The sequence below is a fragment of the Vicia villosa genome, linkage group LG6 (assembly GCF_029867415.1).
Source record: "Vicia villosa cultivar HV-30 ecotype Madison, WI linkage group LG6, Vvil1.0, whole genome shotgun sequence".
Taxonomy (NCBI): domain Eukaryota; kingdom Viridiplantae; phylum Streptophyta; class Magnoliopsida; order Fabales; family Fabaceae; genus Vicia; species Vicia villosa.
The window spans coordinates 112,027,642-112,048,012 of record NC_081185.1 but is presented as its reverse complement, the minus strand read 5'-3'; the positions used below and the strand labels follow the sequence as shown (position 1 = coordinate 112,048,012).

Genomic DNA, 20,371 nt, shown 5'->3' with positions numbered 1-20,371 from the left:
TGCTCCATATTCAATGCCATGTATGAAACAATTTTCTTCTCTTCCGTCATGACGCAACATGCAATTGGATGTCCAACTAACTTTTTACACAATTCATGGTTATGTAATCCACATACCACATTAAATATCTATTTGTTATTGACAAAAGATACTCACACAACTTAAAGGGACACTCACATTTTCTTAAACTAGTATCATCTCGTTGATTTTTCAAAGAGGAGTTTTATACTTTCCACTTATTTTGCGTGTCATTGTCACAAACACAACTCTTTTATCTAAACAATTATCGGACCTTCCGATTACAATACCGGACCCCAATGTGAGCAATGAGGAATGAAATAAATTATCTTTACCTTGAATTCCAGCTTTGTTTGCTCCTTTTGATGCGAGGAAACACAATAATGAAGTTTTATAGTGAAAATCTTGATTGATAATGGAAGGGTCTGTTGAAAGGATTTTAGGAAAAAAAGAGTATGTGGTCTGATCATGCAGGATGTTGTTTTATTAAAATTCACGTTTGAGAATTTCAAAAATGCATCTTCGAAAATGACTGACATGCAGAGGTGGCAAGTTATTAAATTTCCGCTTCAACACTTCAGAAATGCGCTTTCGAAAAAGCCACTGAAATTTTAAATCTTATCTTAATCTTAATATCTTAATCTTAATATTATCTTAATCTTAATCTACTTAATATAAATCTAAGGTTGTCATGATGGCAACCCTAGACACATGTCATGTTGATAGCTAATTTAACATCAACCCTAGACACATGTTATTTTCATAGCTACTTTAATATCAACCCTAATTTTGTTTTTTTAAAATTAGTTTTACATTAATAATATAATATTCCACACAACTAATTTTAATAAAAAGTAATATTAATATTTTTTATAAAACTAAAATTAACATGGTATTTTTACTTTATATTTGTCTAATTTGATTTTTATATGTAACATTTTAAAGCTTCTCAAATCATATTGATATAACTATTATTTATAAAATCTCTTAAACCAAAAAATATATGTTAAAGAATTGAAGTTGAAAAATATTTAAAACAATAATTTAAAAAGGGAACTAAAGATTAATTGATATGACTGTTTAAAAAAATTTATTGAATATTTATTTAAATATGGAAATGAAATAAAAATTTCCTTAAAATATATATTAGAAAATATAATATATATATATATATATATATATATATATATATATATATATATATATATATATATATATATATATATATATATATATATATATATATATATATATATATATATATATATATATATATATATATATATATATATATATATATATATATATATATATATATATATATATATATATATATATATATATATATATATATATATATATATATATATATATATATATATATATATATATATATATATATATATATATATATATATATATATATATATATATATATATATATATATATATATATATGTTATACTAAACTATGAATTGATTTTGTTTAAATATTTAACTATGCAATTTTATTTGTTAAATTTCAAAAAGTTTTTTATAACTCATTTATCATGTAACGTTCAGGAAATTAATAGTTTAGTGATGTTTTTATTATGTAACTTCCATGAATTAAAAGTATTGAAGATTTTTTAAAATGGTTTTATATTTAATACTTTTTTTATTTCTTCTATATCTCAAGAAACACTATCATGAGGTGCATTAAATTCTCCATGCTCATTTTTCTCAGTAGAACACTCAAGCTTTTAGTAGTGATTGACGTTTTGACGTCATGGAGGTCTAACCTAAAATAAGGTGAATACCTCAAGTCCATTCACTAAAAGGAAAGTCGCCTTCAGGTAAGGGACTCACACCAAGCTGATGGACTCACATGTAAATATAGTCACCTTCAATTGAGGGACCCGCCTATAAATATAGTCGCCTTCAGTGAAGGGACTCGCCTTAGGCTAAGGGACTTACCCACAATGGATATATCCACTTTCAACTGAATGCCTTGGCTCAGGCTGAAGGACTCGTTTATTTTCAAGAGCGCTATACAAAGAATTACACCTCCAAAAGCACAGTGATTTCCTCATATCAATCACCCATCAGAAGCTTAAACATAAGCACATCATTCATATACGTAGTCTCTCACCTCACGTGAGCAGGACTCATAAATCCACTGTAAAACACCACCGTACATAGCTTCCTGACGTCGTGGGCAAGCCCTAACCATCATGTAACATTATAAACCTACTAAGCCCTATGAGTTTCCCTGCCCTTGCAAGAGGTACACACACTTGTATTTTTTTTACTAGTACACCCCTTATACATATATTGGATATCTCAAATATATATAATTCTTATCCTTTTCTCTATAGGTCTTTCCACAAAACCTCTTTAGGAATTTTATTATATGCCTTTTCCAAGTCAGTAAACATACATGTCCAAAACATCTTGATTCTCCTAACATCTCTTTAAATACTTTTCTAATCTCTTATGTCATGTGGTTTCGTATATAATTCACACTTCATTTGGCTATTTAAACCATCCATTTAAGCTTTTGTGTTGGAAACTATTTTATTTCTCACCCTTAAAATGCCACCTATTGATTCGTGGAGCTCCTATGTAACTTATTCTCTTCACTCTTCTCTTAACTCTTACATCCGTAATAATATTTGTTGAGTAGTAAAGCTCCCTATAGGTATAACTTTACAGTTTAGAGAAATCCTTTTGTCCGACATCCTAATAAGAAAGAAATCTATCTGAGAACAAGTCACACCACTCTTATATGCGACACAATGCACATCTATTTTCCTAAAGCATGTATTAGTTATGTCGAGATTAAAAGTCGACAAAAAATAAGATGGATTTATCCTTCTCATTAGCCTGTCTAAGACCATACCTAGTGCATATCCTTAAAACCTCTTGATATGCTCCCTACACGTCCATTTAGATCCTCTCATAGAAAATTCATATCTCATTGGGGTACATCCCGAACTAGGTCTTATAAATCCTCCTAAAAATTTACTTTACGATGTTTAGCTAACCCAACATGAGGTGCATCTAATAACATTAAAGAAGTTTTCTTCCACTGTAAATATCATAGTTAAAAACAGATCTCCTACTTTTTTTCTCATCAACAACGTCCTTATTCCACTCCATATCTACAATAATCCCTATCCCATTTCTCGATCTAACTTTACCGATGTGCCAATGCTTAAATCCCAAGCTATCTAATTCTTTCGCCTTTTCAACTGTCTATTTAATTTCTGTAGGCACATGAAATTGATATTTCTTCTAACCCATCGTCCTCTGCTATTTCCTTATATTTTCAAGTAATTGTGCTACGTTCCATATTCCAAAATGAATCATACTATCATGAACTCACTTCTTCACCCACACTCTTTCACAAAAATGTGAAACCCCATGCTTATCTTTTAGTGCATCCAGACGAAATGCAACAATCTTTGATCTTTACACCTTATACTCGAGCAATATAACGCGTTGTTATTGACAATCTAACAATCTCATTATAGGAAAGATAAAATTTTCAAATAAAGTTTAATATAAAATAAATAAAAAAATTTGTAATTTTATACTCTAAAATAAATAACAAAGTAATCTTCATCACTACCAAAATAAAATAAAGAAAAGAAAAAGGTCAAAGCCCTCGTAGCACCCCAAGGAAAGAACCCTCTTCTCCTATTTTCTTACACATTTTTTTCTGTCAAAGTTGCAAATTTTTCTTTCCAGGTATGCCCTCAAAACTTTCCCTTTCTAAATCATCAATATCCATTAAATTTTTCCCATTATTTTTTATATATTTATTTTAGCGAAAAATCATTTTTTTCTGTTCTTCGGAAATTGTCTCAATCAAAAACCCTAGTTTTGTGTGCGCTTCAATTTCCCCAATTTTCAACTATACGATTTGCTCCAGTTCCGAAGCTGGGGGAATAGGAAAATAGTGATCTGAATTTCGTCCCTGAAAAAAAACCCTAGCTTTTGGATCGCGCTTAGGAGCTCGAATTCCGAAGCCTTTTTTGTTGCATTAGATTTGGTTTTGTAGATTTTAGATTGGATTTGGTGATAAAGTTGAGATCTTTCAACGATTCAGCTGGTGGGTTGTCTCTAACTTTTGCCCCTTTCATTTTGCTGCCATTTTAGCTGCAAATAACATCATTTCTATTACAATGTATCATGCATATGGTTCAAGACTTGAAGATACGATTCTTGTCACTCTAAAATGATTGCCACAAACCTTTGAATGGCATTTCATATAGTTGTAGCTGCCTTTTTTTTCCCCGGGTTATTGTTGAACTTCGTCCTGTGGTAACATTTTAATTCTAATGGAATGTTACCAATTGCTATGGTTAAATTCTGTTTCAATATCCGTAGTTTTATTCACTTGTGTAATTGGTGGGATCATGTTTGTGTTAGTTGATTGGGAAATATGCATTTGTATTTAAAGTGAATTCAGCGCGGACAAGAGTTTGGGATCTCATTTTCTTTTATTTTCCACTCTTCAGAATATTTTGTATTCCTTGTATTTCAAGTACACTATTAGTATTTAGACTAGAGTATATTTTTTATTTTATTTGTTAGAACATGCACATTGCCTCTGAGTTGTTCTCTTCTAATGCAAACTTGGTGTTTCTTGATGATTCTTCTTAGGGTGATTTTGTTTGAACTTTTATTTATAAAAAAATTGTCACTCTTTCTGTGATTCAGGTCAGAGTAGTAGCGCTCTGCATTTCACATTTGGGGCCCACAAATCGGGTCTCAAGATCACGGTATATAGTTTCTGGGGCATTAGGATATCAGTGCTTTTTTTTGGAAGCTGAAGGCAGTTCAATGAGGCATAGATTTGGCAAGTAGGTCATTTGCTGTAATTGTTACATTTTATGTGCCTTTTTTTAATTCCCTCTGCTACAGTTTTTTATTGTGTTTTTAGCTTCTTATCTGCCTTGATTGAAAATGTCACAGATGATATTTTCAACGAAGCAGTTTAGCTAGCACTGCTACTTGTAGTGGCTTGATGCTGAGGGCAGTATGCCGGTTATAGTTGGGGAGAAATGCAAAGGTATCATGCTGGCGGCTGCACTAGTGCAGTTAATAACAATTCAATTGGGCCATCGGCTAGGGACATTGGAAGAATTGATTCATCTTCCTTGCCAACCAACTTTCCTGTAAGTTCAAGGTAAGATACATTCTACTGACCCTGTCCTTTTAGAAAATCATATTAAATTTTGAATGCGAATGTTCCACGTGCGATAAGGTACTGCCTATTCTGAATTGTTGTGGTTGTGAATTGTGATCCAGCTTCTCATGCTTCTGTGTCAGCTATTAACTTGCAATAGTGATTAATCTTCTTTACTTGATGTCATTCTGAACCTTGAAAGCTACTACAGAGATGTTTCATTTTTCTTGAGTAATCATAATACTGTATTTTATTGTTCAAGTATCTATTGCTGGATGGAACGCTGTATATTTCTTGAATTATGTTGGTTCTGTATAATGGTTAAGTATCAAACTTATTTTCATCTTCGGTTCTGTTATTTTTTCAATAGAGTGCCTTAGTTTTTTAACTAGAAATTGTTCACTATAATTTGTAGGAATAGTTCAAGTATTTATCCTCCCAGATTTGTTAATTAATAAGTGAAGAAAATGGTAGCACATATGGGATTTTCCTTCCTGAAATTCAATGTTTAATTATGCTGAATTTTGCAAATATTTCCGGTTGAATTAATTATCTTATGTCATAGAGATCTCTCTGAATTAATTATCTTTTAGTTTTGAAGAGTTCGTTTAATTTGATACTCTGTAATAAAATGGTCCGTGTGCGTGTACTGTATTGTTATGCTAAATCAGTTATCTGATGCTGTTAGTCACTTGCAACTTACTGGTTTTGTGATTTCAGGCGACAACCACAACCACCACTACCACCATTTAACCTGTACAAGTTGAAGTGTGATAAAGAGCACCTGAACTCTAGGTATTTCATCCTTGTAAACTTTTGTTAGTCCACAAACAATAGGCATCCTAAATTTTTCTGGAGTAAATTGTATGTATGCTGTTAATGTCAAAAGATTTGCTGATACACTGGTGGGATGCCATTGTTTGTTGGTATTTTCTTTTATATCTTGTTATTCTACATTATTAGGGTTATTAGAGTGAGATATGAGAGAGAAGAGAGAAAAAGCTAAAAGAGAAAAGAGAGAAACAGATTCTGTTATTGCTGAAATGGAAAGGAGCATTATGCTCTATTTATACAAGAGGAGATGAACATTCAAGAGTTGAATCATTCAAGCTCTACAATTAAGGAAGACTTTTCTTATTCTATTAAATTAAGGCTGGTCTTAATTATTCTATAGTGCTGATTATTCATATTCTAAGATATAACTCTAATACTCCCCCACAAGCTCAAGGTGGCTGCAAAGGCTGACTTGAGGCAGACAGGTTGAGCTTGCTGCTGAGCTCCATAAATCTTGAACATGAGAGAGGCTTGGTGAGGATGTCAGCCTTCTGGTCAACACCAGGAATGTGGCAGACAGTGAGAGACTTATTAATCACCTTTTCTCTTACAAAAAAGAGGTCAATTTCCATATGCTTTGTTCTTGCATGAAGAACAGGGTTATGAGCCATAGCAACTGTGCTCTGGTTGTCACAATAGATGGTTGGAGTTGTCAAGGGAATTTTTAGTTCAGCTAGCAAAGTTTGAACCCATAAAACTTCAGCTGTGGTGTGAGCCAAGCTGCGATACTCTGCCTCAGCACTAGAACGAGCAACAACAGTTTGCTTTTTGGACCACCAAGAGATCAAATTAGGGCCTAAGTACACAGCTGACCCAGAGGTGGATCTTCTATCATCTGGGTCAGCAGCCCAGTCAGCATCACAATAGGCTTGCAGAGAGAACGGAACAGTGGAGGCAGGAGTGAACAATAAACCAGAGGTGATAGTTCCTTTTAGGTAGCGCAGAATACGCTTGACAGCTAGCCAATGGGACTCCAAGGGGTGTGCCATGAATTGACATACTTTGTTAACAGCATAGCAGATTTCTGGCCGTGTAATTGTTGCATACTGCAGGGCCCCTACAATGGACCGGTAGTGGGAGGCATCAGACAAGGCAGCAGACCCTGTTTTGATGAGTTTGGTGGAGGATGCCATAGGAGTAGCAACTGGATTGGAATTCTCCATATTAGTTTTGATTAGCAAGTCCCTTAGGTACTTAGATTGAGTGAGAAGGAGATTTCCATTGGACAATTTCTTCACCTCAAGGCCCAGAAAATAATCCAAGTCACCAAGTTGTTTGAGAGCAAACACATGATTTAATTGTTGAGTAACTTGCTTGATGAGAGGAGGGGAGTTTCCTGTGATGATTATATCATCAACATAAACCAGCATATAAATGACAGCATTGTGATGCTTGTAGATGAAAAGTGAAGTATCACACTTGCTGTTTAGAAAGCCAAAGGATAAAAGAGTGGTTTTGAGTCTTTCAAACCATTGCCTCGGGGCTTGTTTTAGGCCATACAAGGCCTTGTGCAAGTGACAAACCAGAGATGAATTAGGGGCAGTAAATCCAGGGGGTTGCATCATATAGACCTCCTCTTCAAGAATGCCATTCAAAAAGGCATTGTTTATGTCCAACTGCTGCAAAGGCCAATTGTAAGTTAGAGCAAGAGTCAAAATAATTCTAATTGTGACCGGTTTAATAACAGGGGAGAAAGTTTCATTAAAGTCAAATCCATGGACTTGATGGAACCCCTTAGCAACAAGCCTAGCTTTGTACTTATTTACTGTCCCATCAGCATTTTCCTTTACACGAAAAACCCACTTGCAGCCTATTGCTTTCCTGTTAGCAGGCAGTGGTACCAAAGACCAAGTGTTGTTCCTTATCAAGGCACCATACTCCTCTTGCATAGCAGCAAACCACTTAGGATCTTGGAGAGCAGTTTTAACACTCTTAGGCTCAGAATTGACAAGAAAAATGGAAGGATTTAGACGAGGTAAGGGTACACCAGATTTAGTTCTAGTAGTCATAGGATGAGTATTGGTGGGGAGAGGCTGAAGGTTAGGATCCCTAGGAGCATAAATAGAGGAGGAGGATAGTGAAGTGGTAGTAGTAGGCTGATTGTTGGCATTTGAAGAGGGTGAAGGAGTAGGATTAGTGCTGGCTGTTTGTGTTATAGGGGTTGCTGACCCAGAGGCAGTAGGTGTGGGGCTGGAATTGGATTGAGAAGAAGAAGAGGAGTGTGAGGTAGTGGAAGCAGTAGGAACGGGAAAAACACGAGGGAGAGCTTGTGTGTTAAGGGTTACTTTAGATGAGGAGGAGGATGGAATGGTTGATGAGGGGAGAGAAACATTAGAGGAAAAAAGATCATTGTAAGGAAATTTGGACTCGTTGAAAAGAACATCTTTAGAGATGAATATTCTACCACTTGGAGAGAGACATTTGTAACCTTTGTGAGCTGTAGAGTACCCTAGAAAAAGGCACTCGTGGGATCTAAAGTCAAATTTTTGAGAGTTGTATGGGCGAAGGAGAGGAAAACAAGCACACCCAAAGACTTTAAGGAATTTATAGTCAGGATTTTGATTGAAAAGGACAGCATATGGTATATGTTGATTGAGAGACATGGTTGGTAACCTATTTATTAGGTAGACAGCGGTTAAAAAGGCATGATCCCAAAATTTGAGAGGTAAAGAGGCATGACTCAAGAGGGTTAAACCAAGATCAACAACGTGTCTATGCTTCCTCTCCACTACACCATTTTGGTGATGAGTGTGAGGGCAAACTAGGCGATGAATAATGCCAAGATCAGAAAGAAACTTTGTAAATGGGCGAAATTCACCACCCCAATCAGTTTGGACAGATTTAATAGGAAATCCAAATTGTAATTCAGCCATGACTTTGAATTGTTTAAAGATAGTTAAGGCTTCAGATTTATTTTTGAGCAAATAGATCCAAGTAAATCTGGTGTATGCATCAACAAAGGTGATGTAGTAGGTAAAGTTTTGGGAGGATTTGACTGGGGCAGGACCCCATAGGTCACTGAAAATTAATTCAAGAGGAGAGTGATATTGAGTTTGTGACTGAGGGGAGTGCAGCCTATGTGCCTTTCCCATACAGCAGGCAGAACAAAAGATAGATTCAGCTTTATTAGAATAAGGAATATTACATTGAGCTAAAACAAGTCTCATAGTATTAGAATTTGGATGACCAAGGCGTAAATGCCAAGTATGTTGAGAATTATATGAGTTATTAGCTGATACATTTTGATTAGAAACTGAAACCCTATCACTAGTGCTGGAATCAGATCTTGAAACATGAGCATTAGAGTCTAAGGTGAGACATGAGACTTGACTTGTTGAAGGAGACTTAAGAAGCTGAAGATGGGAAAATTGGTACAGGCCATCACTTCCTACACGACCTTGGAGCAGAATTTCATTGGTAGCCTGAGATTTGACATAGCACATATCAGCATGAAACTCAAAGAAAACTCTATTATCAAGACAGAATTTGCTGACACTTATCAGGTTCTTTGTAATAGAAGGAACAAGCAGTAAATTATGAAGAGCTAATGGAGTGTTAGGTTTAGAATGAGAAGGAAAATAAGAAGAGCCTGAAGAGTGAATGTGCAAACCTTGACCGTTACCAATGAAGATCTGATCAGGACCTTCAAAAGGTGTGGTTTGCTGTATGTTTTGAGAGGCATTGGTAACATGATAAGAAGCTCCTGAGTCTGGGAACCAGGCACTGCTTGGAACTGAAGTTGTGTTAGCAATCATAGCATTGGGAGTGATATGTGACTGAGGAACAGGGAGAGGGGCAAGTCTTGGTTGATAGCTTGGGCGTGACCGAGTGTTAACCATGGGCTGAGCAAACTGAGGTCCACCAATTGGTTGATACGGATAGAAATTTTGTAGGTTCATTGTTTGAAAATCAGCAGGTATGTTAGGTTGAAATTGTTGATTGAACCTATGATAGCAGTTAGCAGCAAGATGACCATATTTGAAGCAAACTTGACATTGAATGTTGCTGAACCTACCTCTCCCACGGCCGCGTCCACCACCACGGCCAGCTGCACGGCCTCCTCTTGAATAGGTTGGATTAAAGGTTGAATTCACAGCTTGTTCATTGTTCTTGTTATTCGAGTTATCATTTTCAGGTTGAGAATTGGCTTGAGTGAGATTCACTGAGGCAGCCACCTCCATTTGTGAGTGTTTCTTATACTTGTTGAATCTCATCTCATGAGCAAGAAGAAGAGCTTCAACTTCTTCAAGTTCTACTGAATCAAACTTGCTTTCAATAACTGAAATAACAGAGGCAAAGTCTTGAGGAAGACCTTCAAGAATCACATCAATGTGTTGCTGATCTGGAACTGGATCTCCTACTGAAGCAAGCGCGTCAACAAGAGCTTTGATGCGAACCAGATAATCACCAACAGATTTGTCTTCAAGTGTTGTAGATCTGAGTTCCGCTCGTAGTTGTCTTGCTTTCGCACGTGTAAGCTTTTGAAAATGCGCAAGAATACGTTCCCAGAGCTCGTAGGAATGAACGCATCCAAGAACACGTGAAAGAATTGAAGGTGAAAGCGTGGATTGAAGCCACGTCATAAGCCACTGATCTTGCGTAATCCAGGTGCGATACGCAGGGTTCTCACGAGCAGCGGCACGATCTTCATCAGTCAGGTATCGATTCGGTATGTCACGAAGGTAAAGGTAGTTTTGAAGATTGTTCGCGTTAACGAAAGGATCTACTTGTTGGCGCCAAAGTAGGAAATTCTTCTCATCAAGTTTTTCTGTGATTTTGAGTTGGAAGGACATAGATGTTGGGGTGGCCGGAGCTGTAGTTACTGGAATCGCTGCCATGGATAGAACCGAAGCTCTATGATACCATATTAGAGTGAGATATGAGAGAGAAGAGAGAAAAAGCTAAAAGAGAAAAGAGAGAAACAGATTCTGTTATTGCTGAAATGGAAAGGAGCATTATGCTCTATTTATACAAGAGGAGATGAACATTCAAGAGTTGAATCATTCAAGCTCTACAATTAAGGAAGACTTTTCTTATTCTATTAAATTAAGGCTGGTCTTAATTATTCTATAGTGCTGATTATTCATATTCTAAGATATAACTCTAATAAGGGTGGTCATAATACGAACTTTGCAGTATTTACTTTTGATATATTTCCTTATTATTATATAGTTGTATAAGTTGTAATTATAGATACTTCCATCTAATCTCAGGCTTGGGCCGCCGGACTTTAACCCTCAAACACCAAATTGCAATGAGGAGACTCTCACCAAAGAATATTTGCAATCTGGATATAGAGACACAGTTGAGGGGCTTGAGGTACATCATTAAATTTTATTTGTGTTTATATCAAATAGATGATGTAAAATGGCGATACATACAGCATATATTCTTGATTGGTTTTCCTAGACGATTCATTAAAAATCAATCAGTTATTCCTTACGAGCTGACTGTTAGCTGTTTATATCATGTTATTACTTCATCTGTCTTCAGGAAGCCAGAGAAATATTGCTGACCCAGATTCCTCATTTTAACAAGACAACTGTCCTTAATTGCAAAGAGGTGACTCAATTGTCTTTTTGAGAGATTTATGCTCTCTTTTTTCTATAGTTATGCCGTGAATTTAGTGCAAATTCTCTACATTTGGTTTTTGTATTCATTGCATGTCTTTGTAGGTTAACTGTGTCTTTCATCTTCTCTCCAGGCCATTAGAAAACGATTAAGGGCCATCAATGAATCTCGCGTTCAGAAGCGGAAGGTGATGACTGATTATTTTTATTATCTTGGTCGAACATTACGTCTGCCTCTAAGATATGCACACCTTTATGTTTTATTTATATTTTGAGATTAGAGAGTGCTTCCTATGCTATTTTGTTATTAAGGTATTTCACCTACATGATAGTACTTACTTTGACAGGCTGGTCAAGTCTATGGAGTGGCTCTTTCAGAATCACAACTTTCAAAACCTGGTGTTTTCCCTGAACAAAGGCCGTGTTCTGAAGACTTCCGGAAGAAATGGATTGAGGTATTAATTCTGCTTTATTCTTTCTGCAACTTTCCATATACATTGCTTTCCTTGTTATTTGTTTGTCAGAATATTATGATGATTGGTTTATATTTTGTTGTCAAGGTTGATGCTCATGTTAAATCCTTGAATACTTTCGTAAATCTTACCCAATAGCGCTTATGTTCTTGGTTATGTTTTCGCCTCTATTATTTTTATAAGCTCAATTTGTTTTTACAGGGTTTATCTCAACAGCACAAGCGACTACGTTCTTTGGCCGATCTTGTTCCTCAATATCGAAGGAAATCAGTTTTGGAGATTCTTATTAGGAACAATGTTCCTTTGCCAAGGGCAACCTGGTTTGTGAAGGTTACTTACCTCAATTTGGTAAGCATGCAAAATATTATATAATTTACCTAAATGCGCTCCTTTCCAATATTTGAAGGTAAATTTTGTTTGAATTTGCAGGTTCGTCCTGGTTCTGCCAGTTTTCCTTCTGGGACTAATGACAAAACACAGCTGTCTTGTTCTGACCTTTGGACCAAAGATATTATTGAGTACTTGCAAACTCTTCTGGATGATTTTTTCTCCAAAAATACTTCTCATTCAACTCTTCATAATCGAGATCGATCACCCCAAATGCCCTATACAACGTCACTTAAGAACAGAAGTAACCGGTTATTACCTGTTTCTAATGGCGAGGAACCATCTTTACATTTTAGATGGTGGTTTGTTGTTCGGCTTCTGCAGTGGCATCATGCTGAAGGACTGGTTCTTCCTTCTCTGGTCATTGACTGGGTTTTACATCAACTACAGGTAATTGCATAAAACTAGTTTTATGTGCTCATAAAACTAAAACTGATAATTTTATGTATTTTACTGATTCTAATCCTCCAGACTTCAGGTTTTGATTTTTCAATCTCCGGCTTCTTTCAGGAAAAGCAATTGCTTGAAATTTGGCAGCTGCTTTTGCCTATTGTATATGGCTTTTTAGAAATTGTCGTTCTGTCTCAAACATATGTACGCACTCTTGCTGGCCTAGCTCTTCGTATTATTCGTGATCCTGCTCCAGGTGGGTCAGATCTAGTAGATAATTCTCGGAGGGCATATACGACTTCTGCTCTTATTGAGATGCTTCGGTATTTAATAGTTGCAGTTCCAGAGACTTTTGTTGCTTTAGATTGTTTTCCCTTGCCATCCTCTGTAGTTTCACATGCAATTAATGATGGCAATTTTGTACCAAAAGCAATTGAAGCTGCAGAAAAGATAAAAACTAGTTCAGAAGATGTTGTGTGTATATTTAAAAGTAAAGGCCTTGATGCCCGATACGAGTCTCTGGCATTTGACCGTGTTATTTCGAGCATACAAAAACATTCAGAAAATCTCACAAAGGCTGTAAGCCCAGGCTGTCCAGAGCATTGTCTCGCGAAAGCTGCACAAGCTTTGGATAAATCTCTTGTACTTGGTGATATACATGGAGCATACAAATTTCTTTTTGAAGATCTATATGATAGACCTACTTCTGACGGTTGGGTTGCAAAAGTTAGCCCTTGCTTAAAGTTATCCTTGAAGTGGTTTGTGAATGTAAATACATCACTTATTTATTCAGTGTTTTTCCTTTGTGAATGGGCAACATGTGATTTTAGGAATTTTCGAACTGCTCCTCCTTGTGAAATAAAGCTCACGGGCAAGAAAGATATTTCCCAAGTGCATATAGCAGTTAGACTTTTAAAGATGAAGCTGAGGAATATGCATACTTTAACAAGGAAAAAGAACGAAGTCACTAATCATGGAGTCGGTTATTTAGCAAAATGTTCTGGTCAGCAAAATAATTGTAATAATGGATCCAAAATAAAATCTAGCTCAAAAAGTATGAATCAGAGTATCTGTTCAGTTGCATTTGAAAGTCCGGGTCCTCTACATGAAATCATAGTTTGCTGGATTGATCAGCATGTGGTGCGTAAAGGAGAAGGCCTCAAGCGCTTGCATATCTTTATAGTGGAACTCATTCGTGCAGGCATCTTTTACCCTTTGGCTTATGTACGTCAGCTGATAGTGAGTGGAATCATGGATACAAGTGGAAATATGGTTGATCTAGAAAGACAAAAGAGACATTCTCGAATCCTGAAGCAGCTTCCTGGAAACTTCATTCGTCATGCTTTAGAAGAATCAGGGATTATTGAAGGACCACTGCTTATCGAAGCCTTGCATGTTTACTTGAACGAGCGACGCCTCATACTTCGTGGTTCCTTTAATGAGAACCATGACAATGTCGACAGTACCAATAATTCTTCTATCAATCAAAGAAATTCTACATTTTCAATAAAAGATGAATCTTCTACAGTATCAATCAATCAGCTTCCTTCAAACAAAATATCTTGTAAAGTTAAGAAGGATGACACTAGTGTTGAAGACCTGAAGACAGCCATATCAGTATTGTTACAGTTGCCAAACAGTTTATCTAATTTGAGCACTACCGGATTGGGTGAATCTCAAAGCAGTGTCAAAAGACCTATTGAGTTTCTCAGCAAGATTGATCTCATGGAGGCTACACCTGGATGTGAAGAATGTAAAAGAGCAAAGAAACAAAAATTAAGTGAGGAAAGAAGTTCATTTGTTCAAGCTCAGTTTCCAGTTTTACCCCAGGATGAAGATACATGGTGGGTGAAAAAGGGCCTGAAATCTCCAGAGCCTCTCAAAGTTGACCAACCACTTAAGACAACTAAGCCGGTTGCTAAGAATCGGCAAAAGACAGTGCGTAAAACCCAAAGTCTTGCTCAACTGGCTGCTTCTAGAATCGAAGGTAGCCAAGGGGCATCAACAAGTCATGTGTGTGAAAATAAGGTAAGTTGCCCTCACCATAGAAATGCTATGGATGGAGATACGACAAAGTCTGTTGACGGAATCCGAACTGGTCAATGTGAGGATATTGTTTCAACAGGAAAAGCACTAAAGCGTCTTCGATTTGTTGATAAAAGGGAAATTACAGTTTGGCTGATGACTTCAATTAGGCAGCTTATTGGAGACACTGAAAAAAGTATTGGTAAAGTTGGTCAGTTTGGCAGGCCTATAACCACTGTGGATGATAGAAGTACAATAAGGTGGAAACTTGGGGAAGATGAACTTTCTGCTATACTTTATCTGATGGATGTCTCGGATGATTTAGTACCAGCTATCAAATTCCTCCTGTGGTTACTACCAAAGGTTTGCAGTAGCCCAAGTTCTACAGTTCATAGTGGAAGAAATATTTTAATGTTGCCAAGGAATGTGGATAACCAAGTTTGTAATGTTGGGGAGGCTTTTCTACTCTCATCACTGAGAAGGTTTGTACTCAACTTTGTTTATGTAGATTTATTGGAAGTCTCAGCCAAAATATGCTATTTTGTTTCTTTGACAAGTTAACGTGCCCTTCCTCTTACTTTCCCTGCTAATCAGTTAGCGTTTGCTTCTTTGCCTCCTAACTATTCAGGCTTGCCCAACTAGAAATCTCTTTCTAATGGTTGATAACATGAATCATTCCGTCCTGTTATAACTTATAAGGGTCGGTTGATAGTTTGTAGTTTCATAAGTGCGTGGTTGGCATTAAGTTTGTCATGACTTTATATGAGTTCCCAAGTTATTCCCCTCTTTTCTTTTTATGATCTTTCATCACTGGAAAAATGCTTTACAAGTGTTCTTTACTCTTCATTTTTATGCTAATGTTTAGCAGTTGTTTTTAATGGATTATTGAATTTGTTTTACTTGTCTTTGGCTAACATTGTAATTTGATGCAGGTATGAGAACATCCTTGCTACATCAGATCTTATTCCTGAAGCTCTGTCATCTGTAATGCATCGGGCTGCAGCTATTATAACATCTAATGGCCGGGTTTCAGGTTCAGGTGCCCTTGCTTTTGCCCGTTATCTGTTGAAAAAATATAGCAATGTGGTCAGTGTCATTGAGTGGGAGAAAAATTTCAAAACCACATTTGATAAGAGACTTGCTTCTGAACTTGACTCTGGAGGACGATTGGTTGATGGAGAGTTTGGGCTTCCCCTTGGTGTTCCTGCAGGAGTAGAGGACCCTGATGATTATTTCCGTCAAAAGATAAGTGGTGGTCGGTTACTGTCCAGGGTAGGTTCAGGCATGAGAGATGTTGTACATCGTAATGTGGAAGATGCGTTTCACTGTCTTTTTGGAAAAGACAGAAAGCTTTTTGCTGCTGGATCGCCAAAAGTTCCTTCTTTAGAAAAATGGGATAATGGATATCAAATTGCTCAACAAATAGTTATAAGCCTGATGGATTGCATTAGGCAAACTGGTGGTGCTGCTCAAGAAGGAGATCCCTCATTGGTCACCTCTGCTGTTTCTGCTATTGTTGGCAGCGTTGGCCCATCTTTAGCAAAATTACCCGATTTTTCCGCTGGCAATAATCATCCAAACATATCACTGGCAACAAGTTCATTGAACTATGCTAAATGCATTCTGCGAATGCATATAACATGTTTGTGTTTGCTTAAGGAAGCCTTGGGAGAACGTCAGAGCCGTGTATTTGATATTGCTCTTGCAACAGAAGCTTCTAATGCTCTTGCTGGAGTTTTTGCTCCAAGTAAAGCATCTAGAAATCAGTTTCAAATGTCACCTGAAACCTATGATACTAGTGCAACTGCGCCAAATGATGTAAATAGCTCCAGTAAAATTGTGCTCGCCAGAACAACAAAAATTGCTGCTTCTGTTTCTGCACTTATTGTTGGTGCAATTATATACGGTGTTACCAGCCTGGAGAGAATGGTAACCATTCTGAGGTTAAAGGAGGGCCTGGATGTAGTTCAATACGCACGAAGCTCGAGATCCAATTCGAATGGAAATGCACGTTCAGTTGGGGCTATTAAGATGGACAGTTCAGTTGAAGTACATCTCCATTGGTTTAGATTACTTGTTGGAAACTGCAGAACCATCTGTGAAGGCTTAGTTGTGGATCTCTTGAGTGAACCATCCATTGTAGCTCTTTCCAGAATGCAGCGTATGCTTCCTCTAAGTTTGGTTTTTCCACCTGCCTATTCAATATTTGCCTTTGTCATGTGGCGGCCTTTTATCATGAACACTAGTGTAGCCATACGCGAAGATACAAATCAACTTTATCAGACTCTAACAATGGCCATAAATGATGCATTAAAACATTTGCCTTTTCGAGATGTATGTTTAAGAGATTCTCAGGGTCTTTATGATCTAATGGCTGCAGATACGAGTGATTTGGAATTTGCAACCTTGCTAGAGTTGAATGGCTCTGATATGCGTTTAAATTCCACTGCATTTGTTCCACTTCGTGCTAGACTTTTCTTAAATGCCATGGTTGATTGTAAGATGCCGGAGTCTATTTATACAAAGGATGGGGGAAGCCGGATTTCCGGGCACAGTGAATCTAAACTTCATTTTACTGACAGTGAGTCTAAGCTGCAGGAAAAGCTTGTAGATGTTTTAGAGGCTCTGCAACCCGCCACATTCCACTGGCAATGGGTTGAACTCAGGCTGCTTTTGAATGAACTGGCTCTCATTGAAAAACTGCAGACACACGATATATCATTGACTAATGCTATAAAGTTGTCTTCACCGAGTTCTGAGAAGACTGCTGCTTCTGAGAATGAGAACAATTTTATTCAAATAATTCTCACAAGGTTACTTGTTAGACCTGATGCTGCACCTCTTTTCTCGGAGTTGGTTCATCTTTTTGGTAAGTCGCTGGAGGATTCTATGTTGTTGCAGGCTAAATGGTTCCTTGGAGGTCTAGATGTCCTCTTTGGTCGAAAGACCATTAGACAACGACTAATTAACATTGCAGAGACCAAAGGATTATCCATTAAGCCTCAGTTTTCAAAGCCCTGGGGTTCGTTTAGCCCATGTACTGATCTAATAACTTCAATGAGGGATAAAAGGAAAGTCGATTCTCTGTCTCTTGAAGAAGGAGAAGTTGTTGAAGGAGTGGAGGGCTCAGCCATTAAGCAGCTACATGAGACTGAGAGGGCTTTTCTTGAATTAATTCTTCCATGCATAGATCAAAGCTCCGATGAATCTCGTTATTCATTCGCAAGTGATTTGATCAAACAATTAAGTTATATTGAGCAACAAATAGCCGCTGTTACTCGCGGTCCAGGCAAGTCAGCAGCAAGTATGCCTGTGACTGAAAGTCCGACAAATAAAGTAAATGCCCGCAAAGCTATAAAAGGTGGTAGCCCTGGATTAGCCAGACGACTAACATCTTCCACAGATTCTTCTCCACCTTCTCCTTCAGCTCTACGCGCCTCAATGTCATTGCGTATCCAGTTAATCATAAGATTCCTTCCTATTCTTTACACAGACGGGTAATTACGACAATTTTGCTATTCTTCAAATGGCTTTGCTAGGCCTTGTCTTAATATTTTCTTCTTCCATTAAAGTTATCTATTTTATCTGGATAAATAATATGAGTTTTTTCTTGGAGCACGTGTTGATGATGTGATTACTCATTACTATTTTTTATTTCAAAATTATTTCATGAATAAAATTTGGTGCAGTAAATTGACTAACTTCTGGCCACATTAGTTTATCCAATTTAGGCTGTAGATACAGTTTAACTAGATGTAATTTTGCAGGGAGCCCTCTGTGCGGAACATGAGACACACACTTGCCTCTGTAATTCTTCGACTACTTGGTAGTCGAATCGTGCTTGAGGATGCAAACGTTTTGGTTAATGTCACACACTCTTCTCTGTCAAAAGGGGATGTGGAGTCACCTTCAGAAGTTGCTTGTGCTGCTTTTGTAGATTCTTCTGTTGAGGGCCTTTTTGATCGAATGTTGTTGATTTTGCATGGTTTGTTGAGTAGTAATCCTCCAAGCTGGCTTGGGTTGAAACCTGTTTCAAAGACAACTAATGAACCGACGCGAAAGGTTTCTTCTGGATTTGATCGAGAGTTGTTGGAGACTTTGCAGGTTTGGTTTTCTAGCCGATAAATAGCTTCTAGTTTCTCTGATTGATTTATATAGCTACTAAATTTGATCTTTCATCGAACATTTTATCCTTGTTTAATATGATTTTTTTTCCCTTCTTTCTGATGGTCTATTGTCTAATGCAGAATCACTTAGACTCCATGCAACTGCCAGACTCTATCCGGTGGCGAATCCAAGCTGCAATGCCCGTGCTCCCTCCCTCTTCGCGGCAGTCTTTCTCTTGTCAGCCACCATCTGTTCCAAATTCTTCCATTGTATCTCTTCAACCCAGCATTAAAAATTCCGGGTTTAACTCCAACAGTTTGGCTACACCTCAGAGGAGCCCAGCTCCACTATCTAGGACTGCAGCATCAGGGAAATCAAAACAACAGGACATTGATTTCGAATTTGACCCTTGGACACTTTTAGAGGACGGTGCTGGATCTTGCCCTTCTGCAAGTAATGTTGGAGGTGGCGACATTGTTAACATTCGTGCCGCCAGCTGGCTTAAAGGGGCTGTAAGGGTGAGAAGGACTGACCTTACTTACGTTGGTGCTGTGGACGAGGATAGTTGATTAACAAGTTTTTTTTATTGGTTTTGGAGTATTCAAAGCAAACCCCTCAGCAGGTGTATTTGTTGTTTCATTATCTATTTTTGATGCATGATTGGCCAAAGCGTAAGGCGTAAAAGATGCCATTTTGTGCTTGCCCTTGTGTTGAACTTGTAAGAAAGTCGAGGGGACATCATTTTGAGTAACATGTGAAAAGGACGGGTTCTTTGGCAAAGGAAAGTGAAGGTGATAGCTGTTGATCACGCTCCCTCTCAATATGGAGTTGTGCATTTCCTTGCTCAGTTCAAGGGTCTGTTGTATATATAGGATGACTTGTTTCACTTTTCAATTTATTTTGAGTAAAATATCTCAAGTGATTTTTAGCTGTTTCTTTCTCATTCATGTCTTTATGTGTGAGCTGTATTTAGGAGGTCACATGCACACATGAAGGCACCTAACCATTTTTTTCTTTTTTGTATATTCACATTATCAAAATTATACATGCTTTCATAAGGAGAATCTGCATGAAAAGCAACATTCAATCATTTACTTGCAAATCCATAGAGAATAATGTCAGCTTAAATACGCTGGCACATCATTGGCACATCATAAGCTGTATTATATAATCATTCAATTATAACCTTTTTAATGATGTGATGAGGTGTAATTTGGAAGTAAGTTCATAAAAATGGATCTGGAATAATGTTTTGTAACATGTCAAATCAAAGGAAATTTACCTAATAAACATAGTTGTGTTTGGACAAGATTTTCAAAAAGTGAATGTGATTTTATCAAAATATAGTCTTTGTGCATCTAAGGGAGAATAACACCCAAAAGGAAATAAAT

At 37.1% G+C, this 20,371-nt stretch overlaps 1 protein-coding gene across 3 annotated transcripts; it reads left to right on the top strand.

Moving 5' to 3' along the window:
* The first annotated feature begins 3,629 nt into the window (after positions 1-3,629).
* Positions 3,630-20,044, top strand: LOC131609616 (mediator of RNA polymerase II transcription subunit 12-like). 3 transcript variants are annotated; one of them, XM_058881376.1, is made up of 14 exons: positions 3,630-3,750; positions 4,726-4,868; positions 4,981-5,194; positions 5,915-5,989; positions 11,242-11,347; positions 11,522-11,590; positions 11,733-11,786; positions 11,946-12,053; positions 12,273-12,419; positions 12,501-12,848; positions 12,930-15,355; positions 15,806-18,370; positions 18,641-18,977; positions 19,121-20,044. In XM_058881376.1, the coding sequence occupies exons 3-14, from the start codon at positions 5,070-5,072 to the stop codon at positions 19,547-19,549; spliced, it is 6,789 nt and encodes a 2,262-aa protein (XP_058737359.1). In that variant the 5' UTR covers positions 3,630-3,750; positions 4,726-4,868; positions 4,981-5,069; the 3' UTR covers positions 19,550-20,044. The 3 variants fall into 3 exon arrangements, with proteins under 3 accessions (XP_058737359.1, XP_058737360.1, XP_058737358.1); XM_058881377.1 differs by lacking the exon at positions 3,630-3,750 and adding an exon at positions 3,777-4,114 and having other exon boundaries at positions 12,969-15,355; XM_058881375.1 differs by lacking the exon at positions 3,630-3,750 and adding an exon at positions 3,777-4,114.
* The last annotated feature ends 327 nt before the right edge of the window (positions 20,045-20,371 follow it).